The sequence below is a fragment of the Polypterus senegalus genome, chromosome 4 (assembly GCF_016835505.1).
Source record: "Polypterus senegalus isolate Bchr_013 chromosome 4, ASM1683550v1, whole genome shotgun sequence".
Taxonomy (NCBI): Eukaryota; Metazoa; Chordata; class Cladistia; order Polypteriformes; family Polypteridae; genus Polypterus; species Polypterus senegalus.
In genome coordinates, this window is record NC_053157.1 from 248,317,465 (window position 1) to 248,335,772 (window position 18,308).

Genomic DNA, 18,308 nt, shown 5'->3' on the forward strand with positions numbered 1-18,308 from the left:
AATAAAAGACACAATTATAAAACAAAACAAATCAACATTAATTAACATCGAATAAGAGTAAGGTTCAATGGCCAGGGGGGACAGAAAAAACAAAAAAACTCCAGACGGCTGGAGAAAAAAATAAAATCTGCAGGGATTCCAGACCATGAGACCGCCTGACCAGTCCCCTCTGGGCATTCTACCTAACATCAATGAAACAGTCCTCTTTGGATTTAGAATTGTTTCTTGTTTTATGCCCTATTCTTCTAGGATTAATTTATGAGAATGTACTCTTCTGATAAAGAATAAACTCTTCACACTCATTTTTGTGCGTGGACTGACCTAACCTTTCCAAACTGATTTATTTAACATGAAATTACATGAATTATTTTAAAGTCATCTGTTGTATTAAAGTACTAAATGCAGCAGGACCAGAAAATAGGGGTGTGTCCTTCTGTTCAAAGGCAGTGGGTGGGGCAAAAAGTGTCAGTCATCATGGTGTGAATAAGGTGCTATATAGGCGCCGACCCAGCACAAATTCACGCTGAGGCACGTGGGCAATAAACAAAGTTTTATTTTGCTCTTCAGCCATGGGGCACGTCTTCCCCAGGTCCCACAAGCCCAACACAGTCCCAAAACAGTTTAACGCAACACAACCCAAACCAATCCTTCCTCTGACGGCACCACCACTCCTCTCAGGCAACCTCGTCCTCTATCTCCCGATTCTGGCTCTGAGTGGTGGTTGCTGGTTCCTTTTATGGCCCTCCCAGAAGTGCTCCTGGTGCTTGCTCACCTGCTTCCAATTGCACTCCCGGGTGGGGCCAAAGATTAGACCAGCTGGGCTCAGTGATCCATGGCGCCACCCCCTGGCGGCCACCCCAGATCCCCAAAGGGTTGTGGAGAACTCCATCTCCCAGGGAACCCTGCGGGAGACTGATTCACCACCGTCCACCAGGGAGGCTGCCACCAAGCATCCCGGGGGAAGTACTGAGGAGCCCATGGCTGCTCCACCGGAACATAAGCAGAAGGGGCATCCCGGCCGGGCATGGGACCCGGCCGTCTGCCACAATGGCACAGTCTAATAAAGGCACAGAAGTGACAGTAAAGAATGAACAAGTGACTGAAAGAGAGCCCTCCTGCCAGACTGACATCCGTCAGAGTTTATACTTTTACGCTTTTCTGATAACCTAATAGAATTCCTGCACATTAGTGAAACATGAAATCCCTGTCTATGCCCACTCTGATTGCACACTGCCACTCCTCTTCTTGATCTTTATCACTCAAATAATTTCCTAATAATTGCTTACATTAATTTATTTGTGATACATTCAGTAATAAACTTACATTAGAGCCCCTCCAGTTGAAATATAAGCCATCTCAACTTCTTCCAACATAAAAATCATCAGATATGCATTAAGACTTCTAATCTTCCTAATCTCATGAGAACTGCTGTGACACAGATAGAAGTGCTGAGATGATCACTTTGTCAGTTCTGCTCCTCTACTTTGTACCCAGCTCTTTAAATTTGTCCTGCAGAGCTGGCAGTCTGGTCCACCTATTTCAATTGTTCAGTGACAACTGCACATGCTTGATAATGACATCTGGATCTTCTGCTGCTCTGGCCATGAGCCTATCCGGCTATCCAGATTTAGGTTTTGTACCTGAGTACCCAGAAAGCAACACGTCATGCAGAAACTCTCTGTGTTTGGAGGAAGATATCGTAGATATCAGAGTGATTTTCCAGCTTTGCAAGGCCCTGAAAACAGCTGAACACCTCCAGCTTTGGGGTTGATGATCCTGGACAGTGTGCACCTCACACCCTACACTTACAACTGACTGTGACCCACCTGCACACTAAACCTCATGCCAATGACATCTGGGTGAGCCATACAAGTGTGAGCCGTCATTGCAATGGCAGTTATTCATAATCATGAAAAGTTAAATGAAGGAAATAAAAATACATCAACCTAGCTCACCAAATCTAAAGTTTATAATGGAAAACAGGTTGATGAGCAAAGAGTTCATGAAATTAAATGAAATCAGAAACCTCCTGACCAGCATCTAGACAATCATGTTTAATGTCTTAATCTCATTAGTTTGACATGTCCAGGTTGCTAAAAAAAATCTGTTTTATTGTTGTGAAGACAGGAACAATTGTAATCATTTTCAAACAAAACCTATCAGTTCAGCACTCAAAACACACAGGAAGCAAACTGTGACGCTTATGTCATCCTGCATTAGCTCCCTTCTTCAGGTTTAAAGAACAGATACGTAGAAAATGAGCACAAGGCCAGGTTAGCGAACAGTTTTAAATGTTCCCTGAATTAACCATAGGGCGACAGACACATTAAACAGTGAGCATGTAAACTTGTAGTTGACATGGCAGTGGACAACCAACTTTTACATACGGGCAAATATTTATATGTATATATATTTTTCACACAATAAAGTTAGAACAAACCATATTTTTGCCCCATACCCATTCTTCTTCTTCTCCTTCTTCTTCTCCATCCAACCGCCCCCCCTCCAATCCCATCCCCGCCCCATAACCACTTTGTTTACCAGCTCCACTCTCAAACCCAGCATGACCAGGAGAAGCTCTTTTTAAAGGCAGGTCTATGTAACACTACCAGAGTCCTCACAGGACAATAGAGCTGTCCTGCCAATGGCTCTCATAGATATTACAGAGCTGCATATTAAGAGTGCACATTACCTACAGTCCTGCAGATGCCTTGAGAAAATGCTGTTACCCAGCATACCAAGAGAAAATATTGCCTAAGAGAATAGGAGAGTGCAATTGATTATCTCCTAATTCAAACTCTCCTTTACAATGTCAAAATACCAACAAAGGTGTCTTGTGTTTTTTTAACTAGATGACTCAATTCAATATTTTTTTCCCATCCAACCAGATCTCAATGAAACAAAAGATGGAGGAACATGATAAGAGCTTCACTGATCTGATACAGTGCATTGAGGGAGCCCATAAGAAACTGACTAAGAAGATCAGAGAACAAGAAAAGAGAAATGTGGAGGAGGCTGAAGGAGTCATGGAGCAACTGGAGAGGGAGATCAAGGAGCTGAAGAGAAAAGATACTGAGCTGAAGGAGCTTTCAGAGACCAAGGACCATCTCCACTTTCTGCAGGTGAGAGTGACACTTTACAGGGAGTCTGAAGAGGCCAGGGTGTGCAGCGCCTGAGGTCATTCATAGTCAAATTCAAAACATATGAGGAGTTTTACAAATGGCAAGAACAGGTCATTCAGTCCAATTTCATATTTGAATAATATTTCCGAAATTTATGCAAAAATCTCAAAGTTCCTGCCTTCATCTACATGACAGGTCAATCTACAGTTGTTTCTTTGAGGAATTAAATTTGTATGAAATGTGCTCTTAATAAGTTTCATTTTAAATGACACCACCTGAGAAAAGAAGACACCAACTTCATTCATAGCTTTAAAAACATCTGTCATGTCACCTCCTTATGTCTCTGTCCTTTAACTGATGACATTCAAATCCTTCAGCATTTCCTCACAGCTCAAACCCCACAGTCCAGCCTGGTCTCTCTTCTTCATCTTGACTTTCTTTTGTGCTGTTTTCTCATTTCTCTAACACACAATATTCCTGATGTGGTCCCACAAGTGTGTTCTACAGGGCAGTTTACAGAACTGTGATGAGCGCACAAAAGGCTCCCAAGTCTTTCTGACAAGTCGCACACTTTCTAGTGGCAGACCTTCTACTGTAAGATTATACTGAATAGTGTGTGTAAGTCTTTGGATTTAATTTAATAGCCAAATTTGGGGACATATACTATCTATCTATCTATCTATCTATCTATCTATCTATCTATCTATCTATCTATCTATCTATCTATCTATCTATCTATCTATCTATCTATCTATCTATCTATCTATCTAATTAACTTTATCTCAGTACATTAAAGAGCCCAATGCCTTGTTTTGTTTGCTAAGTCAATTCTGCCCTTGCCTGTCCACTGCCCCATAAGTCCACTTATCTACAGTCTGGTGACTCGCCTCTTATGGACTTCTATGTGAAAAGCTTTTTGAATGTCAAGGCTGATAATATCTAATAGTCCATTATAATGAAATATTCTCCTATAAATAAATAAATAACAAATGAATTAAAAGCAATCTCTCTATCTAAACCCAATATGACTGTTCACCACACTGATGTTTAGTTAAGAGGAGTTCCTTCTTATTAATGTTTTTTTGATTTCTCCTTGTTCCCTCTTCTCTGCTGAAGCAGACTTTCTCATCTCGCTGTGTCCCTCCTGCTGATGGAGACTCACTCAGCTTCACTGTCACTGCTGACTTTTCTACTGAGGACCTGCTAAAGGAGCTGTCATGTCTGAAAAAGAGTCTGGAGAAGATAAGCCAGTGGGACATCCTGACATGGACTCCACCAGGTACTGTGACTTCTCATGTTTTGTTAAACTCCATTAGGAGGACCAGAGTGTCAACCACAGGGACAGTGAGATGTCTGAAGAAGGCCTGCTCTTTTCCATTTATCTCTAAGACTTTACTGTTAAGAATTTTTTCTAATGTCTCTTTCAGTGACTAGCTTATTGATATCACTCTCGTATTAAACAGAGTTCTTGAATTTTTTATGTAAATATCTGATTTCTGATTAGCATTGTGAAACAGTTTTTTAAACAGTGTTAATGATACAGTAGTTCGTCTATCTATTTTGATTGTGTTGTACATTTATGAACCTCTGTGCACCTGACATGCTAGTCCTTCCTATTCTCTTTCTTTGTGCTTCTTCTTTCTTCTGTTCCTTGGTCATTGCTGCCCTCTGGTGGACACAGGATGATATTATGTCCTGGTACAGATGTCAAACATCAGATGATTTACTGCTTTATGTATATAGAGATATTTTTTTCTGTTAACTCTCTTAAAAGCTACTTCTTCATTTCACTTTATGATTCTTTGCATTTGCTCTGCAAAATGTCAAACATAAAATAAGGAACAACAACTAAACTGTCAGGGCCAGCTCAGTGTACAAATGAAGTGTTGTGAACTTAAAAGCAGTGAAGACATAAATGAAATTGAATTGGGATCAACTTCAGTGCTTTGTGATATCATGAAATCTGAATGAGCTTCTGCTGTCTTCTCTGTCCTTTACATTCTGTCAGATGGGTTCCTCATTAAAGTTCTCATTAATCCATTTTCCACCATATTTCCCCAGGCTCATGTGTTTTCTAAGTGTGGTGTCGTATACTCAGACTCATTACACCCACTGACATTAAATAGACTTTCACACAGCGAGAGTATTTCTTTATATATTTTGGTGAAAAAGATCAGCAAATTAAAGGAGTGCATTAGAACCCTGACCACTTTAGGACCACCTGAACACTCCACTGAGTGCACATAACAAGTTCACAGGTGAAACACATTAACAGACTTTATAAATTATAACTATATAATGTTTACATATCATGATACTGGGTGTTTAAATAAATCTGTACGCTAAAGCAGTTCTGCACTGATTAACATAATTGGAACCTAACAATGTCTGTCATGAACAGAACTGCTGAGCTGTGGCCAACTGACAACACAGGAGAGGAAAATAGAAGTCAGTTGACGAGGGTTAACAGGTCAGACGTGTGTGCGCCCAACTGCACTGGCACTGTTTACTACCAGGAAGAAAGTCTGAGATCCAATGGTGGATTGGACTGGGCAGGCTGAACTCGGTCAGTTTCTTATTGTGAAGCTCTGGGATGTTGGTATCTAAAGCAGAGGTTAAGTCCACAATCGAGACCCTCACATCTGTCCTGCTGATCAAAGTGTTGGTAAATAAAACTCAGACTCAGAGTCACTGCATCATCAACACACCGGTGGGCTCTGTGTGCAGACTTGATCCACATGTTTTGTTGTTTTATGTTAACTACATTACATTTGTAATTAGTGTTTAATAATTTAACATTATAAAATTCTATCTTAACTAGAGCTGTCAGCATTAATGTGTTAATGCTTAAGCTTAATTTAATATCCTTGATCTATTAAAATAACTCAACGTTACAGCGAAATTCCATAATTTTCAGTCTCATTCCTTCTCTGGTCACCCGTTTGTCATCTGAACTGCACTGATCTGCTCTTATCTCATCTCATCTGATGCAGCCTGCTGCAATGTCCTGAACTGAACTTAACCTTATATGCTATATACAAATGTTTTATCCCATACATATCATGGTCAGGAGCATTGCACTTCTCAATTCATGCGGGATTAAGTCATTAATGTAACAATGGAACAGACACCTGTGATTCTTCTCGGTGGAAGCTGTCATTTTAAAACTAACATTTCTGTGTAAAATCAAAGTAGTATAGACACACGGCAATGAAGATCTGGCCATGTTAACATCTACAGAGTTCAATAAATGAACCTGGCTGGAGAAACTACTGGAACTGTGCAGGTGAGTTATGAGCTTCCAGATGTCTGCTTATGAATTGAAGTGTTGTTGTTTTTGTAATTATTGAAGTGATGATAAGTGTCTCATTATTAAGCTACCGTGTATACTGACATATAAGTCAGGTCTTGAAACTGAAAAATCGATCATAAAATCAGACCCCGACTTATATGCCCGTTCAAAAATGCGACACTAACATTTTCTTTTTTGACATCTTCTTGTCTCCTCCAATCACCCATCAGTTTCTCAGACGCATCAAATTTTGTTGCAGTAGCACAGTTACCAATTTCTTTCGCTACTTTTAATTTAAAACCAGCTTCATATTTTCTTCTGATTGAACACTCCGTCGTAGATAAGGAATGCTCTTGCGATAAAGGTGTGTGAGGGAGTGAGGTACAAAAAATATAGATCAGTGCAAACGTCGCTTCAGAATAGTTTGGGTATTACAGTGTGGTCATGTAGGCACAAGAGAGAGACAGAGAGAGAGGTTAGGAGCACCTGCTGATACAGCGAATTGCTGCACCCACATAGAAAAAAAGGCAGTGTTTACTCTCTCAGGTGGGAATTAGCATATAATAATTTCTTGGACCAATAGCATGAGTTTTCCACATTCGACTTATACAACCAACATTTTAAAATACCAGAAATTATACAATCAAATGAAGTCCTGACTTATCCGTGGGAGAACTTATCCGCAAGTATATATAGTAACTATGAAGACAGAAAGGGCAGATTTTTGTGCGTGATTATTGGAAAGAGATCAGATTGTGAGATTTTTAATTCCTGAATTTTTAATGTGGCTTTCGTGTTTATTTTATACTAGCAAAATACCCATGCTTCGCAGCGGAGAAGTAGTGTGTTAAAGAAGTAATGAAAAAGAAAAGGAAACATCTTGAAAATAACGTAACATGATCATCAATGTAATTGTTTTGTCACTGTTATGAGTGTTGCTGTCATATATATATATATATATATATATATATATTGTAAAAGAGATAGCAGGAGACAGCAATAAGGTTTGGGGTTTTCCAGCCCGTATTTTGTCGGCACTCCACAATATACTCAAAATGAAACGGTCAAAAAATATAAACAATACAGTTCATATACGCGACTCCTGGGAATGGTGTCGCGGCCATTTTAAAGAGGAGGAACCGGAAGTGGAGGGATGCTGGGAAGGAGTCATGAGGGATGATGGGATCGATGATGTAAGGAAAGATGGCGGAGGAAGGGTGGAAGTAGACGTAGTGCGGGCAAAACTCAGTCTTATGGTGGCGGAGCGTCTTTTTTTCTGAAAGGAAGCACAGGAAGAAAGTTAGTACCCGCCATTCCCTACCGGCGAATGTTTTCCCAGGTGTGTTAAGATCCTTCCAGCGGTCTCCGACTCGCGTGCATGACAATATATATATATATATATATATATATATATATATATATATATATATATATACACATACATACATACACACACACATTATATATACAGTATATATATCTATATCTATATATATATATATATATAATATCTATATATATATCTATATCTATATCTCTATCTATATATATACACATACACACACACACATTATATATATATTGTAAAAGATGTAGAAGGACACATATATTGTAGACGATCCACAATAAAAAAGAAAAGCAGGTCAAAACATAAACTAAACAGTTCATATGCGCGACGCCGAAACATGGCGTCGCCGGCCATTTTATGAGGGAGGAGCCGGAAGTGGAGGAATGCTGGGAAGGAACTGTGAGGGAGGATGGGATTGATGACGTCAGGAAAAGATGGAGGAGGAAGGGCGGAAGTATCGTACTGCGGGCAAACCCGGCTTATGGTGGCGGAGCGTCTTTTTTCCTAAAAGAAAGCAGAGGGAGAAAGTTAGTACTGCCTTAAAAGTTTTATTAAGAAGAAAATTAAACCTTTTTAAACTGAGGGAAAATATACCAATAATTATTTGTTAAGGATCTCTTTGCATACCACATTGTGCGTTTGGCCCTCCGGTTGTAATATGACCAAGCTGTCCGCTGAGCTTACTCTTAAGCATGCAACGTACAGTTGGTCATGTGAACAGTAATCTTGTTTCAAATCTCACAGCTTGGATTGCTGCTGTCATAATTGGTTTGAGTTTCATGGTTTGTTTCAATTACGAGTAGTAATAGTAATACAACAGTATTTGTAGGACTTGTGTTGAAGTGACATTCGGCATCTGTCAAGTGTTGTAAGCATACAACCGGTTTCATTGATAACTTCACATCCAGCTTTTGAGAGTTTAAACATTCATAAAAATCAAAGTGTCCACTACTGAAATCATCACCTGTGAATCTAAGATGTTTAAGAGGCATTGGCGGATGTCCAAAGGTGTAAAACTGAAATCATCACCTGTGAATCTAAGATGTTTAAGAGGCATTTGTCAAAGGTGTAAAATATTTGGCCATTTCGGTACACTTGAAAGCAACCGAACAACCGAACGATTCAGTGGCAGCCATCAACTCACATGCAGATGCATAGGTGAAGGGCTTAAGCATTTCACTCTTCTAGTGCTCCTGTGTAGTATAATTATCTCCTGTACCGTCATCAGTCCACACTTTGAACCTGTCCCAGTCATTCAATACATGAGACAGAATGTTCCTCCGGATATCAAGAGTGAGCCTGATATGGCCGTGCAATATGTAACAAAGAGAATGGAAAAGGTAGTTGCCATCTCTGGGCATGGAAACCACTCAGTTAGTGACAGTTCTTTGATCGATGGTGATCACCTCGATAGACATGTTAATGCGGGTACAGTTGGAATGATAAAGGAAATGGGTACCTGAGCAATGTAAAGTAAGTCTAAAATACCTACACAATAACTATAATTATAATAAACGAACAATAAAACAGCGGAGAAGCCATGGATTAAATAAAAAGGCTGTAGTTATCAGCAGGGAGACGTGAATCCCGTGGCAAAGCAAGGAAGGGAATGTAGAGACTGGAGTGATGGACGGCCTTATATAGGCAGGCAGCCAACAACGTGGGAGGCGTTGGGATGGGGAACCAACACCGCCTCACACGGTGACCGAGCTGCAGGCTATGGACGTATATACAGTGGTGTGAAAAACTATTTGCCCCCTTCCTGATTTCTTATTCTTTTGCATGTTTGTCACACAAAATGTTTCTGATCATCAAACACATTTAACCATTAGTCAAATATAACACAAGTAAACACAAAATGTAGTTTTTAAATGATGGTTTTTATTATTTAGGGAGAAAAAAAATCCAAACCTACATGGCCCTGTGTGAAAAAGTAATTGCCCCCTTGTTAAAAAATCACCTAACTGTGGTGTATCACACCTGAGTTCAATTTCCGTAGCCACCCCAGGCCTGATTACTGCCACACCTGTTTCAATCAAGAAATCACTTCAATAGGAGCTGCCTGACACAGAGAAGTAGACCAAAAGCACCTTAAAAGCTAGACATCATGCCAAGATCCAAAGAAATTCAGGAACAAATGAGAACAGAAGTCATTGAGATCTATCAGTCTGGTAAAGGTTATAAAGCCATTTCTAAAGCTTTGGGACTCCAGCGAACCTTAGTGAGAGCCATTATCCACAAATGGCAAAAACATGGAACAGTGGTGAACCTTCCCAGGAGTGGCGGGCCGACCAAAATTACCCCAAGAGCGCAGAGACGACTCATCCGAGAGGTCACAGAAGACCACAGGACAACGTCTAAAGAACTGCAGGCCTCACTTGCCTCAATTAAGGTCAGTGTTCACGACTCCACCATAAGAAAGAGACTGGGCAAAAACGGCCTGCATTGCAGATTTCCAAGACACAAACCACTGTTAAGCAAAAAGAACATTAGGGCTCGTCTTAATTTTGCTAAGAAACATCTCAATGATTGCCAAGACTTTTGGGAAAATACCTTGTGGACTGATGAGACAAAAGTTGAACTTTTTGGAAGGCAAATGTCCCGTTACATCTGGCATAAAAGGAACACAGCATTTCAGAAAAAGAGCATCAAACCAACAGTAAAATATGGTGGTGGTAGTGTGATGGTCTGGGGTTGTTTTGCTGCTTCAGGACCTGGAAGGCTTGCTGTGATAGATGGAACCATGAATTCTACTGTGTACCAAAAATCCTGAAGGAGAATGTCCGGCCATCTGTTCGTCAACTCAAGCTGAAGCGATCTTTGGTGCTGCAACAGGACAATGACCCAAAACACACCAGCAAATCCACCTCTGAATGGCTGAAGAAAAACAAAATGAAGACTTTGGAGTGGCCTAGTCAAAGTCCTGACCCGAATCCAATTGAGATGCTATGGCATGACCTTAAAAAGGCGGTTCATGCTAGAAAACCCTCAAATAAAGCTGAATTACAACAATTCTGCAAAGATGAGTCGGCCAAAATTCCTCCAGAGCGCTGTAAAAGACTCATTGCAAGTTATCGCAAACGCTTGATTGCAGTTATTGCTGCTAAGGGTGGCCCAACCAGTTATTAGGTTCAGGGGCAATTACTTTTCACACAGGGCCATGTAGGTTTGGATTTTTTTCTCCCTAAATAATAAAACCATCATTTAAAACTGCATTTTGTGTTTACTTGTGTTATATTTGACTAATGGTTAAATGTGTTTGATGATCAGAAACATTTTGTGTGACAAACATGCAAAAGAATAAGAAATCAGGAAGGGGGCAAATAGTTTTTCACACCACTGTATGTACGTAAGTAGGATTCAGTTAGCGTTGGGAACCCGCGTACCAAATTTCTTGAAGATGGGCCCATAAGTAACAAAGACTGTTGAAAAGTTCAATATGGTGGCCGACAGTGGCATCATACCACCGAAATAAGTACCAAATTTCAGCCTTCTACCTACACGGGAATTTGGAGAATTAGTGACATTAGAAAGTTCAATATGGCTACTGACAGTGGCGTTATACCACCGAAATAAGTATGTACATTGGTTTCGGTTAGCGCAGGGAAGCTGCCTACCAAATTTTGTGAAGATGAGGCCATGAATAAGAAAGTTCAACATGGTGGACGTTGTTGACTGTTATGACCGTTATGTATAGAATTTCGAAATGAAACCTGCTTAACTTTTGTAAGTAAGCTGTAAGGAATGAGCCTACCAAATTTCAGCCTTCTACCTACACGGGAAGTTGGAGAATTAGTGATAAGTCAGTGAGTAAGTGAGTGAGTGAGTGAGTGAGTGAGTCAGTCATTCAGTGAGGGCTTTGCCTTTTATTAGTATAGATAAGTGATCATTTCCTCAAACCATACATTAAAAAGGTTGAGAATGTTGTGGCGTCTAAAGCTGTAATGTAACAACAGTTGCCTCGATAACAAAGGGCCTTCTTTTATTAGACATTCATTCTAGAGCTACTGCAACTGTAAGGATTCAAAATAAACATGACGAGCAATCATAGAGGCAACTTTAAGCTGTGCTAAGTAATGTCGTTTATTTCATAAAATAGTAACAAAATATTAACAAATACAAACATGCAAAACTATTGGATTACAACCTGACAAGAGAATCAGGATGTTGTGACTCAGGTGGTTTGTTATTTTATTTCAAAATCAGTCTTTGATGTTCCTGTTCGATGCTGTATTGTGCAGCTGCCTTTTTTTCTTTTTCATATTGTGGACAAAAAGAGATCTACTGTGGAATCTGAAAATGTGAACAAACTTGTGTACCTTAGCAACTGGTTAAGATGGTTAAATAATGACGATAGTGGCCTTGAGCAACATTATAGACATGTCCAAAATACTGTTGGTTGTTTATCATAATTTTGACAATAAATTGAATTTCTGAAATTCTCTAAGAATTATTTTTCCAGTACATCATGATATTGACATTATTATATTTATAGCTGATCAGGTGATGTACGGTGGAACCTCGGTTTGCGAGCATAATTCGTTCCAGAAACATGCTCGCAGTCCAAAGCACTTGTATATCAAAGTGAATTTCCCCATAAGAAATAATGGAAACTCAGATGATTTGTCCCACAACCCCAAACAATTCATATAAAAATGATTAATACAAAATATAAAGTAAAAATACATACTGTAAAACAAATTAACGTTCACTTTACCTTTGAAAAGAATCATGGCGGTGTGAGTGAGTTTCTAAATTCTTGTGGGATTCCACCCAACGGGACGACATGCGGAAAAACGTCCCAAAGTAAACGCAGTCTCCCCGCGCTTTAGCAGTTCGGTATAAAGAGCGAATCCAGAAAGATCGTGGACATGCTATAAGCGCCTGCCATCAGTGGGTGATACAAGGAACAAGTAACATTATAAATGCGCAGAGCACAGTACTACTTGGCTACGACCCTGCCTGACTGCTGTGTCTGTGTATAGGAGACTGGCAGATCCTGCTACAATAAATAACTGCGCTGTTGCTGTTTCAAGCTGAATAAAGCTGATGGTGCAAGACGGGGACTCACACGTCACAGCACACACACACACAAACAGTCACAATGCTGTAGTAAACAGTATACGCTTGTACGGATGTTGACTATATGAGTGAGGCACGCTGACTCTGATAGAGAATAGGAGACGATTGCCCACAATCCCACAGCGAGAGAGAGAGAAGAACCATCAGCTCAGTTGTGATTATATGACGCTCAGCAGACAAAGTGTATACATACTACTCGTATTGCAAGACGTCACTCGTTTATCAAATCAAAATTTATTAAAAAGTTTAGCTCATCTTGCAAAACACTCGCAAACCGAGGTTCCACTGTAGTTCATAGGATATAATAATAAACCGGAATCACTTTAGATTAAGTGTCCATAATTATGTTGTACATGCCTGTGGTATAGTGGGTCCATGGCTATAACAAAATATGGCCAGGTTTTAAATCCATAAAGCAGAGTCAATCTTCGTGAACGTGATTGCACAGCCGTGGAGAGTTAATGAGAAAATTGGGGTGAGTCGCACCTGCACGTGCGGGTGCAATTGTTCTCAATTGCTTTATTGGCTTCCTGCGGCGTGTGATTAAGGTGCTGCGCTCATGGAGACATGTGTATATATACGGGCTGGCACAAGGGTAGAGATAAAAGATGTAATGGAAAGAAACAAACAGAAAGAGTTTAAAGGATGGAAAGGGCAGTCAGAGAGAGACAATCGGGCCACCTGTTTGGAGAAGGCAACTCAAGCTGGGGCTCTGGAAGGGAGCATAGGCTGAGGCACTCTAGGGGCTGGTTTCCCCAACTGACTGAGCATGTAGAGTGAGGCGAGCAAGACTTCCCAATGGATCTGAGGATTAACTGAGGAAGTGCAAAGGAAGATGGGAGGTGTGCCGACCTCAGATGGTCTGGCTGCGCAGTGTGGCAGAAAAGAGTTTGTGCTGCAGTCTCCCCTGGCAACGCCTGTGTTTGGTGAGCCGGGGATACAGAAGGTGGTGGGCTGCGATCGAGTGAAGAGAGACTGCATTTTAACCCTTATTTTAATGGATTAATTTATCATGTGATTATCCATCCATCCATTTTCGAACCCGCTGAATCCAAATACAGGGTCACGGGGGTCTGCTGGAGCCAATCCCAGCCAACACAGGGCAAAAGGTAGGAACCAATCCTGGGCAGGGTGCCAACCCACCGCAGGACACACACAAATACACCAAGCACACACTAGGGCCAATTTAGAATTGCCAATCCACCTAACCTGCATGTCTTCGGATTGTGGGAGGAAACCGGAGCCGGAGGAAACCCACGCAGACACGGGGAGAACATGCAAACTCCACGCAGGGAGGACCCGGGAAGCGAACCCGGGTCTCCTAACTGCGAGGCAGCAGCGCTACCACTGCACCACCGTGCCGCCCATGATTATATTTTATTTTATTTATAAGTGCTTAACCACAGCATTACACAGTAAGTACAGGTAGTAACACCTAGTTAGTCTGTAATTATTTTGTGAAACATGCATGAGCGATTAATCACAAATAATTTCATCAAAAAAGTTCAATTAAAGTCAATTAAAAATATTATTCTACTGACAGCCCTAATCTTAACATTTTCCATTCTTCTTCACTTTTCTTTGTATTTTCAGGTCGCGAAGCTCCAATCTTCACCCTATGGCCTCCTGAACCTCAGAGCAGAGAGGAGTTTTTACAATGTGAGTCTGTCAGTTCATTGAATTTATCATCATTTCACTTTTAATATCTCAGGCCAGGCTTATGATATGATTTTCTGTTTTCGCTCAGTTCACTTGACCTGATTGATTTAAATCTCCTGTTGCTGTACCTGTCCCTTCTTCTTCCTCATCTATTGGCCACTTCTGCTAGGGGTTGCTACAGCAGATCATCTTATTCCATATCTTCCTGTCCTAATCATCTTGTTCTGTTACACCCATCACCTTCATATCTTCCCTCACCACATTCATAAACATCCCCTGTGGCAGGGTCATTGCTGTTCCTGTTCTTAGCTGCCTCACTGATCACAGGCCTATTGCTCTTACGTCAGTTTTAATGTAAACATTTGAATGGTTTCTTCTATGCCATCTGAAGTCTGTCACTGCTACTGATCTTGACCCTCTTCAGTTTGCATATCGAACACACAGATCTGTGGACGATGTTATGAACATGGGCCTTCACTTTGTGTGGAGCACCAGGACTGTAAAGGAACTTCTGCCAGAATCCTGTTTGTAGACGTCAGCTCAGCTTTTAACACCATTGGGCTGTGCTGTTGTTAACAAAACTTCTACACACTGAACTGAATCCTTCCATCTGTGAATGGATTTACAGTTTTCTGATGAACCTGAAACAATACGTTTGTTTGGACTCCCACCTCTCAGACTGTCTCTGTATCAACACAGGTGCCCCTCAAGGCTGTGGGCGGCCCCCCTACTTTACTCCTTGTACCCCAATGACTGCAGGTCCACTGATGCTTCAGTTAAATCATTAAGTTCACTGATGACACCACCGTTTTTGGTCTAATTACTAACAGCAATGAAACACCTTCTAAAAAAGAGAGGTCTCGTCTTGTGTCTTGGTGACCTTCAACACCCTGCTGCTCAATACCCCCGAGACAGTGGAAATGGCCATTGACTTTCACAAACAGCAGTCACAACCTCTAACACTAGAAATGAATGATTCAGCAGTCAATATGGTGGACTCCTTCAAAGTTCTGAGCACAACAATCACAAACACTCTCAGGTGAGACATGAACACCACCACCACATCACTAAGAAGGCACAGCGGTGATTGGACTTCATACACCAGATAAAGAAATTAAATAATTCACAGCCAATCCTCGTTCAGTTTCACAAAGCCGTAATTCAAACTGTAATCACATTCTACATTGGTCTCTGGTTTGGCTCACCAATGGGACACTCCATAAATCAATGAGAGCTTGTGGTGAGGTCTGCTGTGCTCTTCATCTGTGCAGACCTGTAGACATCTCGTGTCACTAATCGTGTCATAAGGACCACCACAGACTCATCTCAGCAGCTCTTCACTTCTTCACACAAACTCCCAAACACTTCAGTCAATTCAAACTCAAACTAACAGACACCTCCAGAGTTTCTTAGCAGGAGCGACAGCCTCTCCCAGCAGTGACTTAGCCGTCTTCTGTGTGTGTTCATGTGTTCTGTCAGAGACTGTGTGAAGGTGTGTGTGTGTACAGTATGAGGACATGTGTGTGTGACACAGGAATACACACTACACACACACACTCTCACTGGCACATCACTATCAGCACATCTCCTTTATAATTGGATTATTCTACCACTTGGTTTGAAGTTTGTCTTTTTAACTTCAGCTCTTTCTGTTATTTGTCTGTGATGTTGTGTTCTGTTATAAGGAGCTCCAAATCTACCAAGTCAGAGTCCTGCACATGAAGTACTGGAGAATAAAAGGGATTTTGATTTATTGTGATTCCAGAATTTAATTTTAAATCCTCACAGATTCTGTCCAATCAGATGAGCTCTATACTATTAATGTCTCATCAGTGCACCTGATTGGTTCTTGTGAATTGTCTGTGTTTTGCTCCGCCCACAGTCCCGTTACAAACTCCCAGATTTCCTCACTCGTTTTCTTTTCTCTCCTTTCAGACTTCTGTCCCCTCACACTAGACATCAACACGGCACACAGAGACCTCCGTCTGTCTGAAGGGAACAAGAAGGTGACATGTGAGGGGACAAAAGCCGAATATCCTGATCATCCTGACAGATTTGACTACAGGTGCCAAGTTCTATGCAAAGAGGCTCTGACTGGGACTCGCTGTTACTGGGAGGTGGAGTCCAGTGGAGACTTCATGATGATTGGAGTCGCATATAAAGGACTGGGCAGAAAGGGAAAGGGCAGGGAGTGTATCCTTGGATACAATGACAAGTCCTGGAGTTTGCTGTGTTCTCATTCCCAGTACTTTGTGCGTCACAATAACAAGAGGACTGAAATGAGTGCCCCATACAGCCCCAGAATAGGTGTGTATCTGGACTGGCCTGCTGGCTCTCTGTCATTTTATAGCATCTCACACACAATGACCCTCCTCCACAGGTTCAACACTTCCTTCACTGAGCCCCTCTATCCAGGGTTTGGGTTTTATCTTAGTCTTAACTCCAGTGTAACAATCAGCCATCTGACACCATGTGACCACTGACCAGTACCCTTTACTTGTCACTTGATGTCCCCACAAGCTTAGGTCCTCTTTGTGTTTGTAGTTCGAGGTGAAATTAAATTTACAGGATTGGCAGATCTGTGATTAAATTTGTGGATGAGAATGTGGGGCGAGTGCGGCTGTCGGGGTCTCCATTATTATTGGGTTTGAGTAGTCAATCAGGTGTGTGTGTCATAATGAGCGGCGGTGACACCTCAGACCTACAAATACCAGTCTGACCAGCAGGGGTCACTGTTGATTCACAGCCAGATGTCCGTCAGGCTGACACCACAATAACTACTGAGGCCCCCATGGATAAATGAATGTCACTTGTTATTTTTTGTTTGGATTTTATTTAAAATCAAATAACATTCCATACAAATAAGTCAAGTTTTACAAAACTAGGTTCGAAACTAATCAACCTCCACCCATGAAAAAGAGAGCTAGGCCAGCAGAGTAAAACTTTTAAATGTAAAAATAAGTAAATAGATAAAATAGTTAAAGAAAAAAAGGACAGAGGGGAGAGAATCTGCTTCCTCAATTTAAATGCTTATTCTAAAAGGTTATTGATTAGATCCTGCCAGGTTTTGAAAAAGTTCTGTACAGAAATGAGAATTTGATTTTTTCCAATTCTAAATAGTATATAACATCAGTTACCCACTGATTTAAAAGAGGAGAGTTAGGATTCTTCAAGTTGATCAAGATAAGTCTACGTGCCTATAGCGTAGTAGAGGAGATCACAGTTTGTTTGTCCTTCTCCACTTTAAACCCCTCTGTGAGCCCACAAACACAGCTGTGAGTGGATTAGGAGGGATTGTGACACCAAGGCTGCCTGAAAGATATTTAAAGATTTTGGTCCAGAATGATGTTAATTTGGTGCAGGCCCAAAACATGAGGCCTAGTGAGACTGGAACTTGATTGCAATGTTTACAGGTTGTATTTTGCCCTTTAAACATTTTGGACAGTTTTAAGTGAGACAGATGTGCTCAATATATAATTTTGAATTAAATAATTGTATGCTTTTGGCATATGGAGCTCGAGTGAATTCTCCGCATTGCTACCTTTGTCGTGTCGAAAAATTAATCAACAGAAGGCTTTTTACCTGAAAATAAAGGCTATTAACACTCAAGATAGACAGACAGAGTTTTAGAGCTTTATTGCAGTAAATCAGCAACACGGACTCAACCCAGTTCAGCCGAATGAGATCGAGCCCCGAACATTTCAGCAATTGAAGTTTATATAACAATTTCTTATCATTTTGACCTTGTACAATTAGCTCATTCTGCACCTGGCTATACTGTATATTGTTCACTCTAGTTTCTGTT

At 40.9% G+C, this 18,308-nt stretch overlaps 1 protein-coding gene across 1 annotated transcript in view; it reads left to right on the forward strand.

Annotated features, from left to right (window-relative positions):
• LOC120528427 (tripartite motif-containing protein 16-like) overlaps nt 1-17,381 on the forward strand; it is a 28,153-nt gene extending 10,772 nt beyond the window's left edge. The window contains exons 3-6 of the mRNA XM_039752580.1: nt 2,889-3,122; nt 4,242-4,401; nt 14,438-14,503; nt 16,439-17,381. Coding sequence (XP_039608514.1) covers nt 2,889-3,122; nt 4,242-4,401; nt 14,438-14,503; nt 16,439-16,986 — 1,008 coding nt within the window. The 3' untranslated portion in view covers nt 16,987-17,381. The remainder of the gene's footprint in view (nt 1-2,888; nt 3,123-4,241; nt 4,402-14,437; nt 14,504-16,438) is intronic.
• The last annotated feature ends 927 nt before the right edge of the window (nt 17,382-18,308 follow it).